At 34.9% G+C, this 22,306-nt stretch overlaps 1 protein-coding gene across 2 annotated transcripts in view; it reads left to right on the plus strand.

Annotated features, from left to right (window-relative positions):
* Sdk1 (sidekick cell adhesion molecule 1) overlaps positions 1-22,306 on the plus strand; it is an 892,505-nt gene that overhangs the window by 314,663 nt on the left and 555,536 nt on the right. The window contains exon 2 of one of the 2 annotated variants that reach the window (XM_063234098.1): positions 16,955-17,114. In XM_063234098.1, coding sequence (XP_063090168.1) covers positions 16,955-17,114 — 160 coding nt within the window. Of the gene's footprint in view, positions 1-16,954; positions 17,115-22,306 lie in introns of those variants that run through there. The other variant, XM_063234100.1, reaches the window with a different exon arrangement.

A 22,306-nucleotide genomic window follows, 5' to 3' on the forward strand; every position in this document is an offset into this window, starting at 1 on the left:
TCTGTATGTCTACTAAGTCCATTTTTTCACAGGTGTGATTCAGTTCTGTTATTTCTTTGCTGATTTTCTGTCCAATTTTTCTGGCCCTTTGTGTCAATAGTGTATTAAAGTCTCCTTTTACAATTGTGTTAATGCTTATTTGATTTTTAGTTTTTGTTAATATTTGTTTTGTATAGCTGGTGCTCCTGAATGTGGTGCATATATATTTAAGACTGTTATCTCTTCCTCTTTTAGTTTTCCCCTGACTAGTTTTTAATGGCCTTTTAAAAAAATCTCTTTGGATCATTTGGTGTGAATTTCACATTGTCTGCAAACAGAATAGCTACCCCTGCTTTTTGGGGGGATGTTGTTGCATGGAGTATTGCATTTCCTTTTGGGTTCTTGTATGCAGTATGTGGTTGGATGTTGTTTCTTGGCCCAATTCTTTTAATTGGTGAATTGAGGCCATTTACATTAACGGTTATAACTGATATATATTGATTTACTTTTGAAAAGTTATCTTTCTGCTTTTGATTCTTTACCTTTCCACTGTGTTTAATTGTCTGCCTTGCTTAGTGGTTTTTTTCCTGTGTCTATCTAGAATGTCTTTCTGTATTCTTTGCTGGATTGGTTTTGTGGTCATGAAATTCTTACCTGTTCTTTGTCATGGAAGTGTCTTATTTCTCCATCCATTTTGAAGGACAGTTTTTCAGGGTACATCAGTCTAGGTTGCAAGTCATTTTCCTTTAGGATCTGAAGTACTTCACTCCATGCTCTTCTTGACTTCATTGTTGAATGTTGAAAAGTCTGCTGTGATTCTGATAGGCTTTCCTTTATTGGCGATCTATCTCTTCTCTCTAGCAGCTTTTATTATCCTGTTCTTATGTTGGATTTCTCGGATGTTGATTACTATATATCTGGGTGTCGTTTTATTTTGGTTATAGTTATTTTGAGTTCTGTATGCTTCACTGATCTCTATGTCAGTTTCCATTCTCAATTTGGTTAATTTTCAGCTATTATGTCTGTAAATAGCCTTAACATCATTTGTGTTGTCACCTTTTTTGTTTATCCCTCTCAAGCTTATGTTATTTTTCTTTGCATCACTGTAGCTGTTGAATTATTATTTCCTGATTCCATGTTATTTTTAAAAGGTCTTTCATTTCTTGTTCACTAGCTGCAATCTTATCTTCCAGGTATGAAATTGTATCTTCACTTTTGTTGAGGTGGTTTAGCCAACTTTTGATGGAATTTTTGATTTCCTGTATATCTCTTTGAATCTGCTTCATGCATTGTTTGTTTCTTAAATTGTTCATTCAGTGTTTCCGTCTCTTTGCATTGTTCCTCTAATTTTTAACTGTCTCTTCTTTAGATGTGTTCAGCATTTGTTTCATTACATTTATTATTTCTTCTTTTACCTGGGAGATTATTTTTCATCTGAGTTCTTTTATAGCTTCTCAGAGTTGTTTCTTTACTTCAGATGTTATCAGTTCAGGAATTTAAGGTGTATGGCTTACATTTTGTTCTATGTCCATGTCTGCTAGGCTTGCTTGGGTTGTGCTAGAAGTTTGAGATTGCATTTTCCTCTTTTGTTTTTCATTTTCCTGTATTTCCAGGTTTGTAGCCATGTTCCAAAGCTTCCTGCTTGTGCTGGGAATCAACTCGTGCATGTTTAGCTCCTAGAGAATACTGCAGGCAAGTGCTACCTGCTTGGAGGTTGCTGGGCATTGTGTGGTCTTGCCCTCAGGGACCGTCCGTGCGTCCTCTGGTGATTTGGGATGCTGGGCATAGTCTTAATGGCTGGGATCAATGTTCCAAAACTTGCCCCTTGTTTTGGGATTTAACTTGTGCATGTCTGGCTCTTGGGACTTAATTCAGGTCCGTGCTAGCTGCTTGGAGGTTGCTGGCCATGCCCAAGTTAAACCCAAAGTGACCTCCTGGGTCCTCTAGTTATTTGGGATGCTGCATGGTCTTAGGTGTGGTCTTACTAGCTGGGAGTGACATTCCAAACTTCCCCTGTGTGCTGGGAATCAACTCGCACGTGTTTAGCTCCCAGGACTGAATTCAGGCCCCTGCTAACAGCTTGGAGGTCGTTGGGCATACTAAGTTCTATTTGTATAATTTTGTCATTTCAAGAATGTTACATGAAAAGAATCATACTGCATGTGACCTTTCTGCAATCAGCAAATTCCTTGCTAGTTTGTTGAGATTGTGAGTATCAGTAGTTTGTTCCATTATACTACCAATAGTGTACCATGGTACAAACATACTGTTGTTTGTATAATTGCCCATCTTTGAAGAACATCTGGTTTGTATCCAGAGTTTAGCTGTTAGGACTAAAGCTGTTATAAGTTTGTATTGCGGGTTTTGTTATGACATGTATGTCTTCATTTCTTTTGGATTAATGTGTAAGGGTGAAATTACTGGACTGTATGGTAGTAGCATATCTAGTTTTACAAGAAATCACCAGTTTTCTGAGTCCCTATATTACTAAATACATTCACCAGTAATATGTGAGTAGCAGTCTAGTGGCTGTCTTTTAAATTACCCACCATTTTGCATTTTCCCATTCTATTAAGTATGTTATAATAGCTTATTGTAGTTTTAGTTTGCATTTTTCTTGTGGCTGACATAGTTGAGCATCTTTTCATGTGCTTATTTATCATTGGTAGTTTTTCTTCACTGGAAATACCTGTTTATATATCTTGCTAATTTTCTATTTGGATTGTTATAGATATGGAAATCACTAGATACTAATCATATGTATGTATGTATAAAACTGTTTCTCCCAAATATTTTTGGGCTCTCCATATTGTGTTTTGCAGAACAAAAGTTTGGATTGATAATTTGTTATTGTATTTAATGCATTATGCTTTTTGGGTCACATCTGAGACTCTACCTAGTCCTAGGTTCCAGGTATTTTCCACTGTTTTTTTTTTTTTTCATACACTTTTATACTTTACCATTTAAGTTAATGACCCATTTTGAGTTAATTTTTTACCCGATATTAAGATTGCATAGAGTTGTATTTCTTTGCCTTTTGGGTGTCTAATTGTTCCAACACCATATTTTTAAAAGCTTTTGTTTCTCTTTTGGATTTGTTTTCTCTTGTCAAGTCAGTTGGCTGTGCTTCTATCTGGTTTTTCATAGGTTTCCTTTTCTATTTGATTCCTTTGCCAGTATCATACTGACTTTATTGCTGTGGCTACATAATTACTAATTATGGTAGAGGAAGAATAATTCTTTTTATTTCATTCTTCTTTTCAAAATTGCTTTAGATATTCTACTTTCTTTGCCTTTTCATATACATTTTAGAATAATTTTGTTTATAAGTCCAAAAAAACTTACTGTTGTTTTGGCAGGAAATCCATTAATCTTCTGTGTGTTTTTATATGGATTTAGTATCTTTTTATTGAATCTTTCAATCTTTGAACATGTGTATCTTCCCTTTTTGAATTTTTAATTTGTATTATTAGCATTTTATGTTTTTCAGCACATAGGTTATCTTTTTCCATTTATATTTAAGTATTTTATTTTCTTTGAAGTGATTATAAATGGTTTTGTGTATTTCCTTTTGCTTTCTACATGTCTGTTGTTTATTTATAGAAACATAATTGATTTTGTGTATTGATCTTGTAACTTAGAGCCTCGTATAATTCTCTTATGAATTTAGGAGAGCTGTGTTTGTGTAAGCTTTCATTCAGTTTTTCTTTTCTTTTTTCTTTTTTTGAGAGATAGGTCTTCCTATAATACATTGAGTAGAATGATGACAACAGACATTCTAACAGGCTACCAGGTTTGGGGAAAACCCTTCAGTCTTTAACTCTAAAGCATGATGTTAGATGTAGGTGTTTTTGATAGATGTTCTTTATTAGATTGAGAAAATTCCTTTCAATTCCTAATTTGATAGACTTATTTTTAAGTCAGGAATCTTGGATTTTGTCAGATTTGTTTTCTGCTTTATTTGCTAAGTCACATGATTTTTTTCTTTATCATATTGATATGAGGAGATTATAATTTTCTTTTTGGTCTGTTAACCATCCCCTTACATACCTGGAATGAAATATATTAAGTCAGTAGTATAATTTTTTAATGAATTACTGGATTTGCCTGGCTAATATTTTGTTGAGGACTTTGTGTCTAAGTTCATGAGAGATAATTGACATGTCTATGGTCTTTTGTGTATTGTTTTTGTTTTTAGGTCAGGGTAATACTAGCCTCAAAAAATAATCTGAGAAATGTTTTCTTGCAGTGTGCTAACTCCACTTTAAATGCTGATTGGATTCTTCACTGATGCCATCTGGATCTGAGGGCTTTTTTTTTTTTTTTTTTACTCAGAAGGTTTAAAGTGACAAGTTTAATTTGTCGGACTTTTCACGCTGTCTTATTTTAAATGTACTTTAGTACTTTAGACTTCCAGCAATTTTTTCATATCTTCTAAGTTGTCAAATTTATGAGCTTAAAGTTGTTTGTAGTATCCCTCTTTTAGAGATGCGAGATTTGTATTGGTGCCCTCTATCTCTTTGCAAGTATTGGTGATTCTTGCCTTGTTTTGTTTTATTCTTGGCAACTTGTTTACAAATGTATCACTTGGTTGTTGCTTCCACCACAGAACCAGCTTTTTTTAATCTACTGATTTTCTGTATCCTTTTTCTGTCTTCAATATTATTGATTCTGGTCTTTTCAGTATTTTCTTCTTTAATTTTGCTTCAGATTTATTTTAATTTTATTTTTTTCTTTAAGAAGGGTCTAAGTTATTGACTTGAGACTTTTCTGCTTTTCTAAAGTAAGTATTCCAGTGCTGTAGATTTTCTATCAGCACTGCTCTATCTGCATCACCCCACCTATTTTGGAATGCTGTATGCTTGTTTTCATTGAGTTTGAAGTATTTTTATATTTCCTTTCAGACCTACTTGTTCTTCAATTCATGTGTTTTTCAAATGTATATTGCTCAGCCTCTAGTATTTGGAGATTTTCTGTGATTGATTTGTTATTTATTTCTAATTTTGATTATGGTTAGAGCAGATCATGACTCAAGGGATTCATTTCTTTTAAATTTGTTTAGGTTTACTGTGTCGATGAAGAAATGGTCTATGTTGGTGAATGGTCTATGGGTATTTGAAAACAAATAAGAGAAACATATATGTACCAGATGTGATGACTACCATACAATTTAATTTTTTTCCATGTTGTGGTATTGTTATGTGAAAGAACAATTAAATATCGCCAGAGGGATATCCAGTGAAAATTTTGGTATTGTGTGTCTTTGGAAGAAACATTCATAGATCAGTTTATAAAATTGTTTGTACTTTAAGTAAAAAAGTTTTTTAATGAAAACTAATGTTCTAAATTTTAAAAAAGTGCACAGACCTCAGTGAGTAGCTTCAAGTCTCATCTTCCTCATTGTCTGCAAGGCCTTCAGTGTGACTTATCATAGTGCCCCCCCCCCATTGGGGAGAAAAGTAAAGTATAGAGTATTGGTTAAAAAGTATGCTGTTAGGTTATTGATGTTGTTATACGTTTAAATAGGGCATTTTCTTATGTTGTGTCTTAGTTACTTTATGCTCGTCGCTGAGACAAAATACCTCAAGCCCAAGGCTGGGAAAGGAAAGGTTTATTTCTTACAGTTTTTGGAGGTTTCAGTCCACACTCAGTTGTCTCCAAGACAGGCAGGCATGGCTGGGCTGCAGTTCATGGCGGCCGCCAGCAGCAAACTCAAACCAGCAAAGAGAAAAACACACCTTCTTCCTGCCATTACATCACATCCTGGCTCCACCCCTATATGGGTGGAGCACTGACACCATCAATCCAAGCACTATACAATGAACCATCACATATGAACAATGTAAACTCATGAGGCCTGGGGGACACAAACATAAACCATGACATGTTGAATAGTAGAAATGTCACTCACTCATTTTCTTTGATCTTTCATAGTAATTTTCACTAGGTGTGAGAACATAACTAAATTTAACATTCCAACTGGGTATACTTAATAAGAAAATGAAAGTTAAAATTTTCAGAACAAAATTATTTTAGAGCTTCTGCAATCTTTATTTTAGGTAATCAACATAATTTTGTATTTTTTGATATATTTGTAACATACTCTACTAGGATATTTAAATTTTAACTTCTTACCAAATTGAATTGTTTTTAATATCACTTAATTTACAGGTTTCATATCTTTGGAATAATTTACTTTTAAGGATAGTGATTTTTTTTTCCCTATAAGGCTGATGATTTGAAAATGCCTAACTCTTGGATTTCAAGTGTTAATTTGGCATTTGTGTGATAAACACATCTGTTGTGTAGTTCTGTCTTTTTCATAGTTTTGCACAATGTCTTATCAGTATCTCAGGCTTAACCTATGGATTTTAAGTTCTGTTCTCTGAACTTACTCCTTCCATATTCATCTTTACTTTAGAAAATGATAGTGAAGTCTTTCTATTTTCTCTGGTCAAAAACCTTGGTATTGTCATTGTTTTTTCTTTCTCTCTCACACTGCTTGCCCGATACATTGTGTCAGTGCTGCCTTTACTTTATATCTCCAGCCTGGACAGCTCCTGCTGCCCTCACTGCAGGCAGCTCATCAGCTCAAGTCATCAAGTAGCCATCATTGCTCAGCTGGTTAAAGCAGCCCCACCCACCATGGTTTCCCAAATTAAGATCTTCCTCTCTAATTACAGCACAAGAGAGTATCAGTGATTAGTAAACCCTGTAAAAACTTAAGTCAGAACATATTACCCAAAATTCTACATCTGCTTGTAGTGTCATTTATAAAATCTAGTATTCTCAAAGCCTCTTCTTCTTACCTTTCAGGCTCTTCTCCTCTTGCCATCCCCCTCACTCATGTCACGCATCCACACTGGTTCTCTGCTATTCGTAGTACATAGCAGACTCATGTCTATTTCAGGATCCCCTGCCATTGGCTTTCCAGCTGTCTGGTTTCCCAGTTTTGTGGCTCCCTTCATTGGCCTCTCCTGTGTCTTACTCAGAGGTCACCTTCTCAATGAGGCCTCCTTCCTCAGTTAAGATTTCTATCCCTTTCCAAAACCCTCTTGTCTTGTCTTTTTTTTTTTTTTCTGTAACATTATCATTCTCTTATATGCAGGTATTACTTGTATTCTTCCATGCATATTCCTGAAACCTTCCATGTTCTGTAAAATCATACACTAAATAACAGAATTTATGAAAAAAAATTCTGTTAGGGCATATCATTTAAAACCTATGGAATTTTGCAATCAGAACACATAAAAAATACTTGTAGTAATTTTCTCCATTGATTTTCTGTTTTGATACAAAGAGAGAAGCCTTTTGTACTTATTCATCAGCACTTGCAGTTTCTCTCAATAGTGTAATGTAGTGGAAAGTGCTGTGGTTCTTGAAGTGCTTAAACCAGCTCCTACTTGCAGTAAACAAAGAAATAACCTATTTATTTTTTGTTTTTAAAGTAGCTGGTGTTACTGCAGCTGCTAATTGTTTCCTAATCATTCTAAGACTTACTCTACAAATGATAAAGGCTTATTTATGATAATATCATAACAATATTCTAGGGGGGGAATCATGTATAAATTAGTGCAGCCTCCATGTTATATCAATATTGGTTCCCTATTTATAAACCACATATGAGGTAATTTGTATAAAAGAGATATAGACTTTAGCTAAAGAGTTCTATACATTTCCTTATTTGTTTACTATTTATCTCCTGGAACTAGAAGGTAAATTACATGAATGTATGATTTTTACTGTTTTTAAAAGTTCATATCTGTATTCCAATCATATAGTTCCTAGCTGGTATTTAATAAATATTTGTTTAATGAAAGAATAAATAAGTCAATATTTAGAGTTCTCTAGACTTCTGAAGTAATTGAAAATAGGATCACCTGTTTTTCTTTAAACTGAACAACTTCTTTGTCTTAATAGTTATTGACATTTAAGGCTGTAGCCTGATTTATGTGTGTTATTTAGAAAGCCAAAAGTAAATGTGTTCTGGATGAAGTTCAAGATTGAGCATTCTGTAGGAAGATGCAATTTCATTCTGTGGCAAGATATTTTAATTGAAGCTAGCAGGTGTATCGTGCTTCTCTACCAGGCATGGTCATGAGCATTTTGTGCACGGTAACTAATTTAATTCCTTTAATATATCGAGAGCTGAGTTTTTCAGGATGTGGTCCAGGGATCTTTGGCAACCCCAAAACCCTTTACCAGGAGAGATCACAAGTTCAAAAGAATTTTATAGTAATACAAAGGACTTTCTGCTTTTGCCCGGCTTGGGATTTTATTGATGCTGCAAAAGCAGTCATGAGAAAACTAGCTCTTGAGTATGTATCAAGACAGTGGTGCGAGACTATACTGGTTGATATGTTTCTTCCCCACCAGAAACTTACAATTTAAAAAAAAATCCAGTTCTTTTAACACTGTCTTTGATAAAGTAGTAAAAGTTACTACTTATATTTTGCTTCTAATAAGTATCTTTTAATATTCTGTGTCCAAATGTAAGTTATGTAAAAAAAAATATAAAGCCTCCTGCTGCATGCAAAAATATGATAGTTGCTTTGAAGCAAAGTCCTTGTGAAGTTATCTGAGCTGTCAGCCCAATGGGTTGCTTTTTTCTTGGCACTTCATTTTTACTTGAAGTAGTGACTGACAGACAAACTATCATAATTCAGACTTAGGAATTTGGCAGCATTTTCTTGAAAATGAATGGAATAAGCCTGTTACTTGATTGAAGGAGGTGGGACTGATAATATTTTTGCCTACTGATAAAAATCACTGTCCTAAGTAGTATTTTAGAAATCTTGTATATGGCGCTTGGAGGGTGGCATTTCCCCAATATTTAAGTATTTCTGGGTGTTAAGGAACTATATTAATATATGGTACTTCTTACATTGCATAATGAAATATGTCAACATTTGAAAGAACTGCAAGGCTCATTGATCCAACAGAGTCATGTGTGTATAAAAGGTCAAGTACAAGATAGATCAAAGGATTCTAATTAATAGGATACCAAAGTTTCTTCAGTAAAGGTTCAGATTCCATATTACAACTTACCTTTAAAAAGCTGACATGTAATTTTGGTATAGTGTCAACAAAAAATTCAGTTATTTGAAAAGGGCATTGCATTTTTTCTCATGTTTCCAACCACATGTCTGGGAGACTGCATTTTACTCATGTCCTTCAACTGAAGCAGGATACTGCAAAAACTAAATGCAGAGGTATGTGTGAGAATTATATTGTCTTTTGTTAAGGTAGTCATTGAAAAAATGTGTAATAGTGCCACTCAAGAAATATTTTATTTTAGATGTTTCATAAAGATGTCTTTTCTGTTAACATAGAAGGGCTATAGTATTACTATTTTAAATGAATAAATTATTATTGTTGAAAGTTCAGAATTTAACTTTCTAGTATGATACATAGTGGAAATAAGTAACTTAAATAAGAATTCAGGATTCTTCTCTAATTTTTAAAACAAAAGTTTTAAGTCTCCTACTTTTTTTTTTTTTTTTTTTTTTTTTTTTTTTTTTTGTGGTACCAACAATTGAACTCAGAAGTGCAGGTGCTGTGCCACTGAGCTATATCCCGAATCTAGTGCTCCTGCCCTTGAAGAAGTTGTCTTATTATTTTGTTGAGTGGAAAATCCACATATAGAAGGGCAAGTGGGTCATCCAAGATCACAGAGCTGGGGTAGACCTGGGATTGGAACCCAGGTATCCAGAGCCCTTGCTCTAAGCTGCGCTTCCATGGGAGTTTTTCTCAAGAAATCCTACTGGTTTGTAACTTTGCTGAAATCAGTAGGTTTTATTGGACTAAAATGGAATTTCTTTTGCTTATAATTACCTTGCCATAAGGAAATTGTCATTAGCTTATGTCTCCTGAGACTCAGATTTTATATCAGTATATGTGTGGTATAAACTAACCAGCAGATATCTAAGCAAAGAAAAATATATTTGAATTTCTTTTCTTGGCACTTTTGAACCTTTATTAAACAGAATTAGACATAGAAATGAAAGAAATATTGTAGTATGTGTAGAAATAATGTTAGTTGTTTCTGATAACTTAATCTTTTTTGTCATAGTTTCTTAGTATAAAACATACAAATGATAAGCATACTTCTTTGAAGTATCAGAGAGTTAGAAGCTTAGTTGAGTTTAGAGAAATAGGGAACTGCTTTTATCCCACTATCTCTTCTTATCAATAATTTATGTGCTGAAATAGATTAGTGTGGTGCTGGAACAAAGCAGTATATAAATACAAGCATTTATGTTTCAGCTATCAGTTTTCACTGTAGATTCATTGAAAGCCAGAATGCTTTCTTAGGGGTAAATACTGGAAGACCATATTTACCCTGTGAGTTTCCTTAAATATGCAGTTAATCTACAATGATTACAGACAAAACAGAGATAATCAGTTTAATTTTCCCACCAAATGCCACAGCAAACTATTCCCAGTTCTGTTTCATGGAAATCTTAGGTCCCTCCCACTTAGTTTCATAGATTCAAATACCAAGAGGATACAATACCAACTACTCAGAGAAACCCCACACTTGTTAGTCAAACTTCTGAGAACAAAATAATGACTTACGCTGAGATCTGGGCATATGTAAGACAAACTTTCTTCTGCTTTGCCTTTCTGATTATGGTGCCCACTAGAGAACAGGAATAGAGACCAGAAAAAGATGTGGACAGTTTTACCTTTTAGTACTTAGTCTCAGGTTTCCTGACACCTAGGTCCCCAAATTCTGTCTCAGATCAATGTAGCAGTAGTGGATACCTCTATGAGGCCATTCCTAGTCCTCAGTGGTATCTTCTAGGCATTTCAAAAGGTAGAAAGGTAGGAATTCTCTGCAAGGATGCTCCCTGTCAGAGCTAGGCCAATCTCAAACAGAAGTAAAACTAGCACTCAGAAGTCAACCTTTTGTGGGACTTAAGAACATTTGTTAAGAAAAAATTTCTCATTTGTCACAAAGGATGGTGGTAGAGGGGGCAGTTCTTCAACAAGGCTTCAAGAGCTAGTAAAAGCCATTGTGTAACTAAAGCAACCCCAAGAGATGCACCTGCATCCATCTGTTTCTATAAGACTCTGGAGCCTTAGCTCTCTGCAACTGAGTTTGTCAGTTCCCCTCAGCTCTCTGAGCACTAACACTCCTCCATGGTGACTGTCCTAGCTAAGATGTGGGGATCACTGCCAGTGGGAGGTCCTCACTACACTGACTTCATACCTTTGTCGCCTCTCCTTTCTCTTGGCTTGTTTACAGCTCTTTTTGTAGACTGTGAGCTCATCAGGCGGGGCCAGCTCTTTGCCCAGTGCCCTGCGGCCAGGAGAGCTAGTGAATGTGTGAGGAATGATAAAGTGCCTTCATTTATAAGTAGAGCAGCAGTCAGCATGAGCCTCAGCCTCAGGCCTTCTCTTCTGTATGAAGATCTGTAGAACCAGGAAGGAGGAGTAGAAGTGTTTTCACACTGGTGGCAGACCCTGCAGGCCACTGAGGGAGGATATCTCCTATAGGTGCCACTTGATTAAGAGTTCAATTTGCCATTATGCCCCATAGGTGACATTTGCAAAACAGTTTACCCCCATGATTTCTAATTATAATACTTTGTTTTTGATTGTTTGGATCAGATCTGTTTGTTCTGATTTATAGATACATTTATAGATACATTCCAGTACAGTTTCTGTTAGTCATTTATTTTTAGCAAGTGATACTGGAAATATATAAAGTGACATATGAAGAAGTTAAGTAAATTTTTTTAATCTATAGAATATGATATTTTATTTGAAAGTATAGTTCTCTGACGAACTAAGTAAAGAAAACCTAGAAATTAGTATAATGATGGAACTGATTCTTTGTTGAACTGATAATTATCTAGTTTGAGAAATAACTGTGTACCATTCCCTCACTTCACTTTTAACCACCAGAGGTTTTTATACAGTGGTTGCAGAAACTGAAGCTTGAATTGCCTAGTCCTAAAGCACAGAGAAGACTTTGTCCTGAAACAGTAAGGTTCTCTTACAGCACTATACTGGGACTTTTCATATCCACATATGTAACTATAGTAGAATATATCTAGCAATGCATTTAAATTTTACTTCAAATATATTTGAAATGTGTAATTGTTTTCTTTAAAAAGATTAATATTATTTATATGAAGAAAGCATATTACACCATGAGATTAAATTCCTGGCTTCAGTAAGTATACATAATGAACTGCCAGCAGCTGAAATTGGAATGATTACATCTACCATATTTTTCAGAATAGTTGTCCACAAATGATACATGATGGCCTGCACTTTTGTTTCTCACCAGTATTTTAAAAATAAAACTTTTTGTTAGTGGTAAATTGTAAGCATAGGGCATGAAAGTGTTTGAATTTGATATAAAAGAAGTTTTGAAAGGAAGATTAGTGGTTTAAACCAAAAGATTAGTCACCCTGGGAAATTTAGCTGTGGCAAAAGCAGAGTTCAGTAATGAAAGGTCCTGCTCCAGCTGATTGCCCATTCATGCTGTGATTCCAGATCCTCCTCACTGGAGTTTCACCTGATTGATGGTGTTGATTATGGAGCTTAATAAATGGGATTTGTCTGCTCAGACCTCCCCTTGTTTGTGGTTTGGTTGGCTCCTCTGCTAAGTGGAGGTTGATTGTTATTATTTCATTATTCATTATTGCTTTAAAATAGAGGAGAAAAAGGCAAGTTACTGAGTAGATGGCAGTTGTTCTAGTTGAAACTGTCATCAGAAGTCACAAGAATAACTTCAAGTTTGATGTTCTTGCTTCCCAGTAGTTGGATCCAGTCCTTTCTGTCATTAAAGGGTTTCAATAGATTCCCAGTTTTCCATTGTGAGTCAGATCATTAAAATCCACAGGAAGTTCCCTTCCTAAGGGAAGCTGGACCACAGGACAAGCTCACCTTTAAGTTCTCATGCTTTGTTATTCCACAGGTAAGTTGCTTCAGTTCTTGCATGTGGATCAGGTACCTTTTTTGGATAAGTAGATTATCTTTGCATTAGATGGGTAAAAAATTCATTTACATATCTGAGAACCTTAAAAGTCCATTTAGGGAGGTGACTGCATCATAGTATTTTGATGTCTTAGAGAACATTAAGTAGTTCTTCTCCTTTGGATAGACTTTAAATCTTTATTTTCTAGATAAATGAGACTCTCATAAATGATTTATATTATATTTAGAAGTATGTGAAAATGGAAATTTTATAATTTTCTTTGGTAATATACTCTAGGGTCTTAGAATTTCATTGTGAGAATATAGAATTATTTTATATTTTCTGCATTTTTCTTTGAGGAAAGGGTGATCTTTTGTTCTTTAAAATATAGCCACTCATCTCTCAGAGCATTAAGTGGATCATTGGCTTTTCCCCATGTCAGAATTTGATAACTATCTTGTGATAAATTCAATCATCCCCTTTCCCCATATTATGGATCTTTCCATTCTTTTTTGTATCCCATGTAAAATATGTAAAGACCAAATGCTTTTGAGGGAGTCTGTGCACACTTGAATACTAATTCATCTTTCTTTTTCTGTGAGGCATTTGTACTTTGTTATCTTTATGCCCTCTTTAAATATCCAGATCTTTGGGCTTTTTTTAAATGGTAAATAGTGCTAAATTCAGAGAGGTAACTGTTAACTGTCTGCAATGATTAATATATGTTAAGATATTTGAGATGATAATTTTAATTTAGATACTTGAAATTCTAGCACTTTCACAATATTTGTCCTCCTTTCTTGTATACTAAACAATAGCATCTATGCTCATCAAGATGTTGTGATAGCCAGGTGTGGTGGCGCACACCTGTAATCCCAGCTCTAGGGAGGCTGAGGCAGGAGAGGGTCATTGTGAGTTCAAGACCAGCCTAGGCTACAAAGTGAGCTCAAGTCCAACCTGAACTGCACAGTGAGATCTTGTCTCGAAAAGACCCAAAAACAATATTCTGTGATCATTTAAATCATGTGATATTTGCTTATAAACTGTAACATAGTATTCTATGTGAAAGTTTTTTTCCTACAGATTATAGTACTCAACATGATCATTTTGTATATTGCATAAGTATGTTTAGTTAACTATGAAGTCTCTGAAGAATGGAATTGTTATATCATTTAAATTAAAAAGCATTATATAATATATCAAATTAATGTGCTGTCAATTGAAAAGCCAAATTTAAATTCTTGGGATTCTATCTTGGAGTTTTTTCTTTTCAAAAATACATTTTTATGAAATTCATGTAGGACACTGTAACTGTATCAAGCAGAATTTCCTTTTCTATTGTTAAAGAGACTCCAAATGGCAGGACATTAATAAAACCTGCTGCTTAGTAAATCCCCAGTATCAAAACTATACTCATTGCAATTCAGCTTTATTACACTTCTTACGTCATAAGAGTTGATGATTTTAGCTGAAATATATGGCAGAAAAGGACATTGGATACAGTGTTGACAATCAAAACCTAAGAATACACTTGAAAAGCAGCCTAGAATATGTCATATGCCACAGAAGCAGATGGAACTCTCACAATAACGTCCAGATTAGTGAATCTTCCTCAGTTGAATGCCATATTTTTTAGCACCTAGCCCTTCAGTGTTTATGTTTCTGTGTCAACTTAGACTATGACCTTTTAAGGAACCATGATTCTGTCTTATTCTTTGTATCCTAAATGCTGATTATAAAGTCTAGCACATAGAACCAGTATGTGTTTTATTGACCAGAAAATCATGCAGGTCAGAGACCTAAGCTTCCTCTAGACACCCTATTCCTCATTACTCCAGTGGCCAGTCTGTCCTTGAATCTCTTTTAACACCACAATATTGTTTTAAATTTGCTTATTCCTCACCATGTCTTCCACTACAATCCCGGCTGCTAGTCTACCACTGAGCTAACCATGAGCACTTTTTCTGTATCCTTGAAGTGACCTCCAAACTGATCTCCAACTAATCTAGTCCCTATTGAGCTTCTTCTCCACATTATAGCTAGAATGATCTTGATCTGTTGAATCTCTTGAAAGGCTTTCTGCTGTTCTTCTGTAGGAATAGTTAATGACTACCATGATATCAACATTACTTTTGACCATGGTATATTCACAGGGCATAATATCATCTGTCACTCATGCTAGAACACTTTTAATGTGAAGTGGGTGCTACTGATACTTGTGCCCTTGCCCTCCAAAACCTGAGTCCTATATACCTTGCTTCATTCACTAGCTCTGCACTTGCAGTAAGTCTTGTTTTTCATTCTTTTGTACTTCTCAAGATTACTCACCATGTTTGTTCCCATAGCTAGGTCTGAGTGTTGCCTGAATCTTTGACTCCTTATTGATCCTGCATTCAGTCTAATTGACTAGGTAAAATCGCTTTACTATAGGTTTTTACTGTACAAATACAGTTTAACATTTCATAGTTGCATGAATAAATTGAATGAAAGCTAATAAGCAATTGCTACTCATACTATACCAATTTTGACAAAATGCAGTGATAAACAGAAAGACAAACTCTATGCAGTTGTCCCTTGTTATCTGCTGGGAGGTGGTCTAGGACTCTTCTGTAGATACCCAAATCCACAGATGCTCAAACTATTCACATCCTCCTGGTCATATTAAATCATATCTAGATTTGGTATAATACCTAATACAATGTACTATGTAAATGGTTATCCTGTATTGTTTAGGGAACTGTAAAAAAAAAATGTCTGAACATGTTTAGCGAAGACTTTTCTTTCTTTTTCTTTTGGCAGTACTGGAGCTTGAACACAAGACTTTTGAACTGAGCTACATCCCTATCCTTTTTTATTTTTATTTTGAGACAGGGTCTCACTAAGTTACCTGGGCTGGGCTTTAGCTTGCAATATTCCTACCTCAGACTGCCATAGTTGTTGGATTATAGGTGTGCACCACCATGTTGGATTATAGATGTGTACCACCATGTCCATTTTTTCTGAAGATTTTGACCCATAGGTGGTTTAATCTGCAGAGGAGGAATCTGTGGACAGAGTAGGGCCTACTATATATTTAAATTCTATATATGGTATTAGTGTAGGTGCAACAGTTTCCTGTGCAACTACATTTTAAACATCATCTAAATTTTAGTCCTGTTATACTATTTAATGTTTAACTTGTTAAAGATTTGGTAATGTGATTTAGATTAGTAACTCCACAAATAAGTTATAAAATATTTGAAGGTACTTATGAGTTCTTGAGAAGAAAGTTCCCCTGTTGAGAATTCTGTGACATTGACAATCATAATATGTAGAAATTTGCTTCTGGAGGCAGATTATCTGGATTTAAGTAATTTAAACATCCAACTGGTATCTATAATACTCATCCATGTTAGAATAGTTGGTTTATTCTCATTGTGATATGGTATTCAACTGTGTGTTGTGTGAATATACTGTAGATATTTCTGTTTTCTGTTTTACTGTAAATGTGAATATACTGTATGTTTATATCCCATTGAAAGTCAATAAAAGAGAATTTTTGTGTATGTGAACTGAAAGGCAGTTTATGTCATGTCATTTTTGTATCTGTTAATGTTGCTTATCTTTTAAGTTAAAAAAAATTGGAAGTTATATGAAGAAATTTCTCTTTCGTAGCCTTGATTGTTACTTTAATAACATTGATTGCAACTGTGAAAACAGACTGTCTAGCTAAAACCAGCCACTTGTTTGAGCAGACTTTGCCTTGTATATTCCTTGGATAAGTAGTATTAATCATACATAGAAAAAACTTGTATGAATATATCAGATGCTTTCAAATGGTTTTATCATTGAGATTTTGGGCTTTAGAAATATCATCTAGGCTGTGACATGTTTCCAAGTGGGTCAGGGAATATTTACTACTTAATGACCAAATATCCATCATTTCTATTTTTTAAAATTAGATCTATTTAAATGATTGATTTGTGAAACCATTGCTTGTTACTTTCATGTACACTTCATTTAGTTTTGTTTTTCTCTTTCTCTATTTTTTTAAAATTTCAGATGATGTAGCACCTTATTTTAAAACTGAACCAGGCCTGCCACAGATTCACCTAGAAGGGAACCGCCTTGTCCTCACCTGCCTTGCAGAAGGGAGCTGGCCTTTGGAATTCAAATGGATGCACAATGACAGTGAGCTCACCACCTACAGCACGGAATATAAGTAATTGATTGCTTGAAAATCAGATTGCATTTCAGGTTTATGTGTTTAGAATATTTGCCTTATTGGGTATAATAGCAGTAGCACAAGGGATGAAGATACTGGATGGGATTTTTAATGTAATAAGGATTAAAGGACAGATCTGAATGTGTAATTAGAGTGTGCCATTCTGATAATAGTGTGCATTTTCATCTAGAAGTGTATATCATTATTTTTGAAAAAGACTGTTAGGTCAGTAGACAAAGAATGGTATAGTAACATAGGAATTCACATAATACTAGGATGATAACTTTGCTTTTCTGTTATAACAGTTTCACCCACAAATATTGCTACTATCTAATGGATATAAATATTTAAATAGAGATCTTTATTTCTGTAGCTTCTAAATCTCTAGTCACCAAAACTGTCCTGGATATGTTTTAAACTGGGATAGGAAAAGAGAGTAGGCGTAAGCACTGTCTCCTTATTTACCAGCAAAACCCCATATATATTAAATGCCTGCCTCATGTCAGTTATTCTGGCCCTGGGGATACTGTGAATTTGATGAGCAGCAGGGGAGCACTGCAGAAGGCCAGAGCCCAGGGGTAGAGGTCCAGAGCAGAGTTGCAGATCAGGGTAAGTCTGAGCTGTAGTGCCACATAGGAATTAGCTCTTGCACTGAGTTTCAAACCTTAGTTCTCCTTACAAGGACTTGAAAGCTTCTCAGGTGTCTGTGATTAACCATTGTTCTCTGTAAGTATTGTTAGGTAGGAGGTGCAGTTGTGGTTTTGATAAAGAGCTAGTCTTTGATAAAGAGCTGGCAAAGTTCAAGAGTCTCCAAAGTCAGCAACAGTCTTAATACCACCCTCATATTTTACTGAACTAAGGAGAAATTGGCTATGTGGATGTTTAGCCAACTATATGTGGGGAGTACCCCACTCTTCATTGACATCAGATGCAGTCCATGTTCCTCATTCAGCCATCCTAGAAAGAGTGTAAAAATTGTATGTGTACTTTTTCATAATTGCCAGCATTTGAGAATTCTAAGTTTTCTCATAACCTCCCTTTTTTTTTCTGATCCCTGCAGACTACGCAGAGACCTGGCCAGCCTGGTCTGCAGCCAGGACACGAGCAGGGACTTAGTAGTGCCACCCCACCAGCCCTTTCAGGTGCCCTCTTGTCCTGCTTTTCCTATCAGCCTACACTTGATTTCCATAATCTGCTTTTGGGAAACAATTTCTTACAATAATTCAGAATGCATTAGAATCAAACAACATCCAATGGAATCCCAGATCTGCAACTTATTAACATCGGTGTTGTGGCATTGGTCAGTTTCTGTGTGCTCTACCTTAGATCAAAATGATTGGGCTGCTCAGACATCACCTGTGGTGTTATAAACTCCACTACTTATAAAGTGGCATGTTTGCTGGCACATAAATAACCTAATGGACCTACGAAATATTTTTCAGTATTATTACATGACATTATGGGACTTGGTTTGTTAGAAATGTAAAAGCAAAAAACAAAAGAGTAAACTAAAAATAAGCATCGTGTGTGAGTAATGGGCTTTGGCAATGGGTAACTTCAGTTCATAGTGCTTGCTACTCAGCTCACTAACTCTGTAACTTTGGGGAAGTAAACCATTTTTTTCTCACTTTTCTTGTCTGTAAAATGAATATACTAAAACTTACATCACATTGCTGTCATACAGATCAAATTACATATTGCTCTCTGTGCCCTAGGAAGAAAGGATAGTGTAGTTTTAAAAGGACCATTTTGTGCTTCCTAGTGAAAAGAAATAATAGTGCAGATAACCTGTCACAGTGGCCTTTGAAGTTGGGTCCATGGCATGAATGTTGGAAAAGGAATGTCTTTCAGGATCTTCAATTTTTTTTTCAAAATTAAGCTGCCTAAGAATATGCTTTTTGACTAGGTACCATGCCAGTTATCTTTTTCTGTGCCCATTTAGTAAGTTCTGTTGATTTACAGAAAAAAGGTGCATACATCTCTTGAGAGCCTTCCTGTGGCACTATGCCTTGGGAGCACAAGAGTAAAAAAGCACAAAATCAAAGTTCTGTTAACAGCTCCTTTTCTTACAACTGGATAAGATAGGTATCACAAGACTATATTATTTGCATTCCATTGGATATATTTAAAACAGTTGTATAACAGTTGTATTTTAAATGCTTAAATGTACTTGGTGCTGTTTTTATATATGCAACTTGTTAAACCTATGATAAAACAATTTTGGTCTTTTTTTTTTTTTTTTTTGGTCTTTTTCGTTTTTATCAGTACCAGGGATTGAACTCACGACTGCCTGCTTGTAAGGCAGGCACTTACGCCACTGAGCTAAACCCCCAGCCCCAACAATTTTGGTCTTAATATAAAAATACATGAAGAAATATTTTGTTTTTTCATTTCTCCTTCCACTAGTAAGTTTACCTGTTCTAGTAAGCTTACCTGTACATATGAAATATGCCATGACAATTTGAAAGAAGACAGAATGTTGGTTATATTGAAGCAAGGCAGAAGAAGCAACTCATTATAGATAGGCCATTAAAATAACAGAGGTGCTTCACCACTGTTTCACTGGAAACACAATAAGAAGCAATGGGTCATTCTGAAGCAAGAATGGTTTGAGATAGATGAATTATATTCTGTTCACTGCAGGCTTCAAACACTGAGATGGGTAGCAAGAATTCACTGCACTTTGTCATTATTTTTTCAAGATATAAAAACGTGTCTAAAAGTCTCATGCTATTTTTTCAAATTACTCCTTCATTTACTTCCTTGCAATAAGGAAGTTCAGCTGCGATATGTTAACCTTCACAAGACCTTTCTAAATTTCAAATTGGAAAACATGGATATTTCATGAAAATGGTACCTTGTTTCCTACCTGAGAATGTGCTTCTATTTTTCCTTCTTTAGTACCAGCTACAGACATGTTAACTCTATCAAAATTAATAATCTTTTACCTTTTCCAGCTTTGACTAAAAATAATATTCTCCCTTGCTTGGTTACAAACTACCTAGTGGATTTGAATGAGTTTCAAATATTTTATTTTATATTGATAGTAAGACTTGCATTAATCAAAAGTGACTACATTAGCAAATTAATAATGGTGGAATTAACCAAGTTTACATAAGTACCTTAGGTGGATTTTTATATGTTTTCCCCAAGAAAACATTTCTTAAAGCTGGATTTGGTGATTCATGTTTATAACCCCAGCACTTGGGAGGTTGAGGCAGGAGGATCACTATGAATTCAATACCACCCTGGGCTACTTAGTGAGCCAGCCTAGACTACATAGCAAGATCCTGTCTCAAGAAAGAAATGAATAAACAAAAACATTTATTATCAATTATTTTTTACTTTGGATAGGAACTTTTTATATTCAAAGTGTTTATTAGGAAGAGAGAATGAATAAATATGATACAACAAGAATTCCTTAAAGCTGTAATTTTATATATTTTTCTAACAGTAGGAATAACTGAATACCACTAACCCACTGAAAGTTATGTAATTTTCTTATGAGACCTATCTCTGTGTCTTAATTCTGTAGAGTAAAAATTTAATGGATGTTTGTTGATTTATTCCAGTAAAAATAGGAATGATTAAAGCAAAAATTATTTTATATTGTGTCAAAAAGCAAGAACTTCACAATATCAATAAGAATTATGAAATACCTGGAAATAACTTTTATAGAAAATGAATAGAAACTTGTGAAGGAATTTCTCACAAAGCTTCACCAAGAGATATAAAAGAGGATCCCAGATAGGAAGTCTAAGCATTCTACAAATGTAATTTCCTTTAAAATTTTTGTAGAAACTTATCCTAATATTAATGAATCTTTTATTAAACCTATCAATAGGATACTTTAATCAGGTCAATCAGTCAATCAGATGTTTTTGGTGGATAATTTGAGGAAATTTTTCTAAAAATCATCTGGAAATGTAAGCATAAATTAATACCAACAAAATTTTAAAACATTAAGTCTCTAATGGGGAGAAATTGAAATGCATCTCAGAAGTATCCAACAGAAAGGGTAACCAAGAAACATTTATTAATTTCAGTAGTTGAAGGATATACATTGGCAGCATGGTCATTGGGCTAAACTTGTAATTTGCTCAAGTATTAGTGATCAGTTGAACATTCTGGCTTTGGTGCCAAAAAATTCCAGTACAGCAAGTGAGAAATATGAGGCATAGGTTGAGGCAAGTTGCTGCACATAAGCATCAATATAAAGATGCTCAACATTTTGTGCAACTGATGATCATGGTGGTGGATCAGGTAGAGGTAGAATCAAAAGGATAGCACTGAATCCATCTTTGAACCCTTAGTGTTGCCTATATCTACCATTAAGTCCAGCTCTTCATAGACTGCCCTACAAGAAGATAGCTATAGTTTCTACAAGAAATTTATTCAAGGGAATCAGTGAAACAAGTGATGTTTTTTATTTGAGCACATCTCAAAGCTATGTTTGATCCTATTACTCCGCCTTTCTTTCTGTCCTATTTGGTTATACTTTACTGTCAGCTACCACTCAGCTTTTCTCACTAGCTTCTGTTAGGGTGACCTTACCCTTTATTTCTGCTTTTGGTTACCTTGCTTTTGTTGGGTGATGGAAGTCATTGCAGTTAATCTTGGAAATACTAATTAAAACTCAGTGAATACCCCCCTCTTTGCCCCCACTATATGGCAACAGCCCTAGTGTTTTAGGATATCCCATCCAAGTTCATTTACATTAAAGTAGTGACTCCTTTCTTAGCACCCCACTGGGATGCAGAGCATAAAGCAATCAGGAAAAATTACTGATTCAGATTCTCTGACCCCTGTCTTTATCACCTGTATAAAATGCTTTTCCCTGAAAACTTAGGGCCGTCATCCAAAAGAGCCCCAGGTTGAGAAATACCTATAGGTTTCTAGGATAAAGGCTGATCAGACCTTGATCCTTTAGTTATGGCAATAGTTTAACACATAAATCTTGGAGCAGAGTTCCCAAAACTATACCATGTTATTTTCAATTCCATTGCCCTATTGATGTGGCTGCTTTTAGGTAATGCAATATATAGTATTATTAGTGAATTCTCTGGTTAAATGTCTCTTTTCTGACCTCCTTCAATAAGTAAAATGAGTTCCTGTGTTAGCTCTTAGTATGCTAGTTGGTATGCTATGGTGAAATTCCTGAAATATACAACATAAAAGAGGAGAGGTTT

Source organism: Cavia porcellus, unplaced genomic scaffold, assembly GCF_034190915.1.
Source record: "Cavia porcellus strain 051 isolate PalLab524CR breed Dunkin Hartley unplaced genomic scaffold, mCavPor4.1 scaffold_23, whole genome shotgun sequence".
Taxonomy (NCBI): Eukaryota; Metazoa; Chordata; class Mammalia; order Rodentia; family Caviidae; genus Cavia; species Cavia porcellus.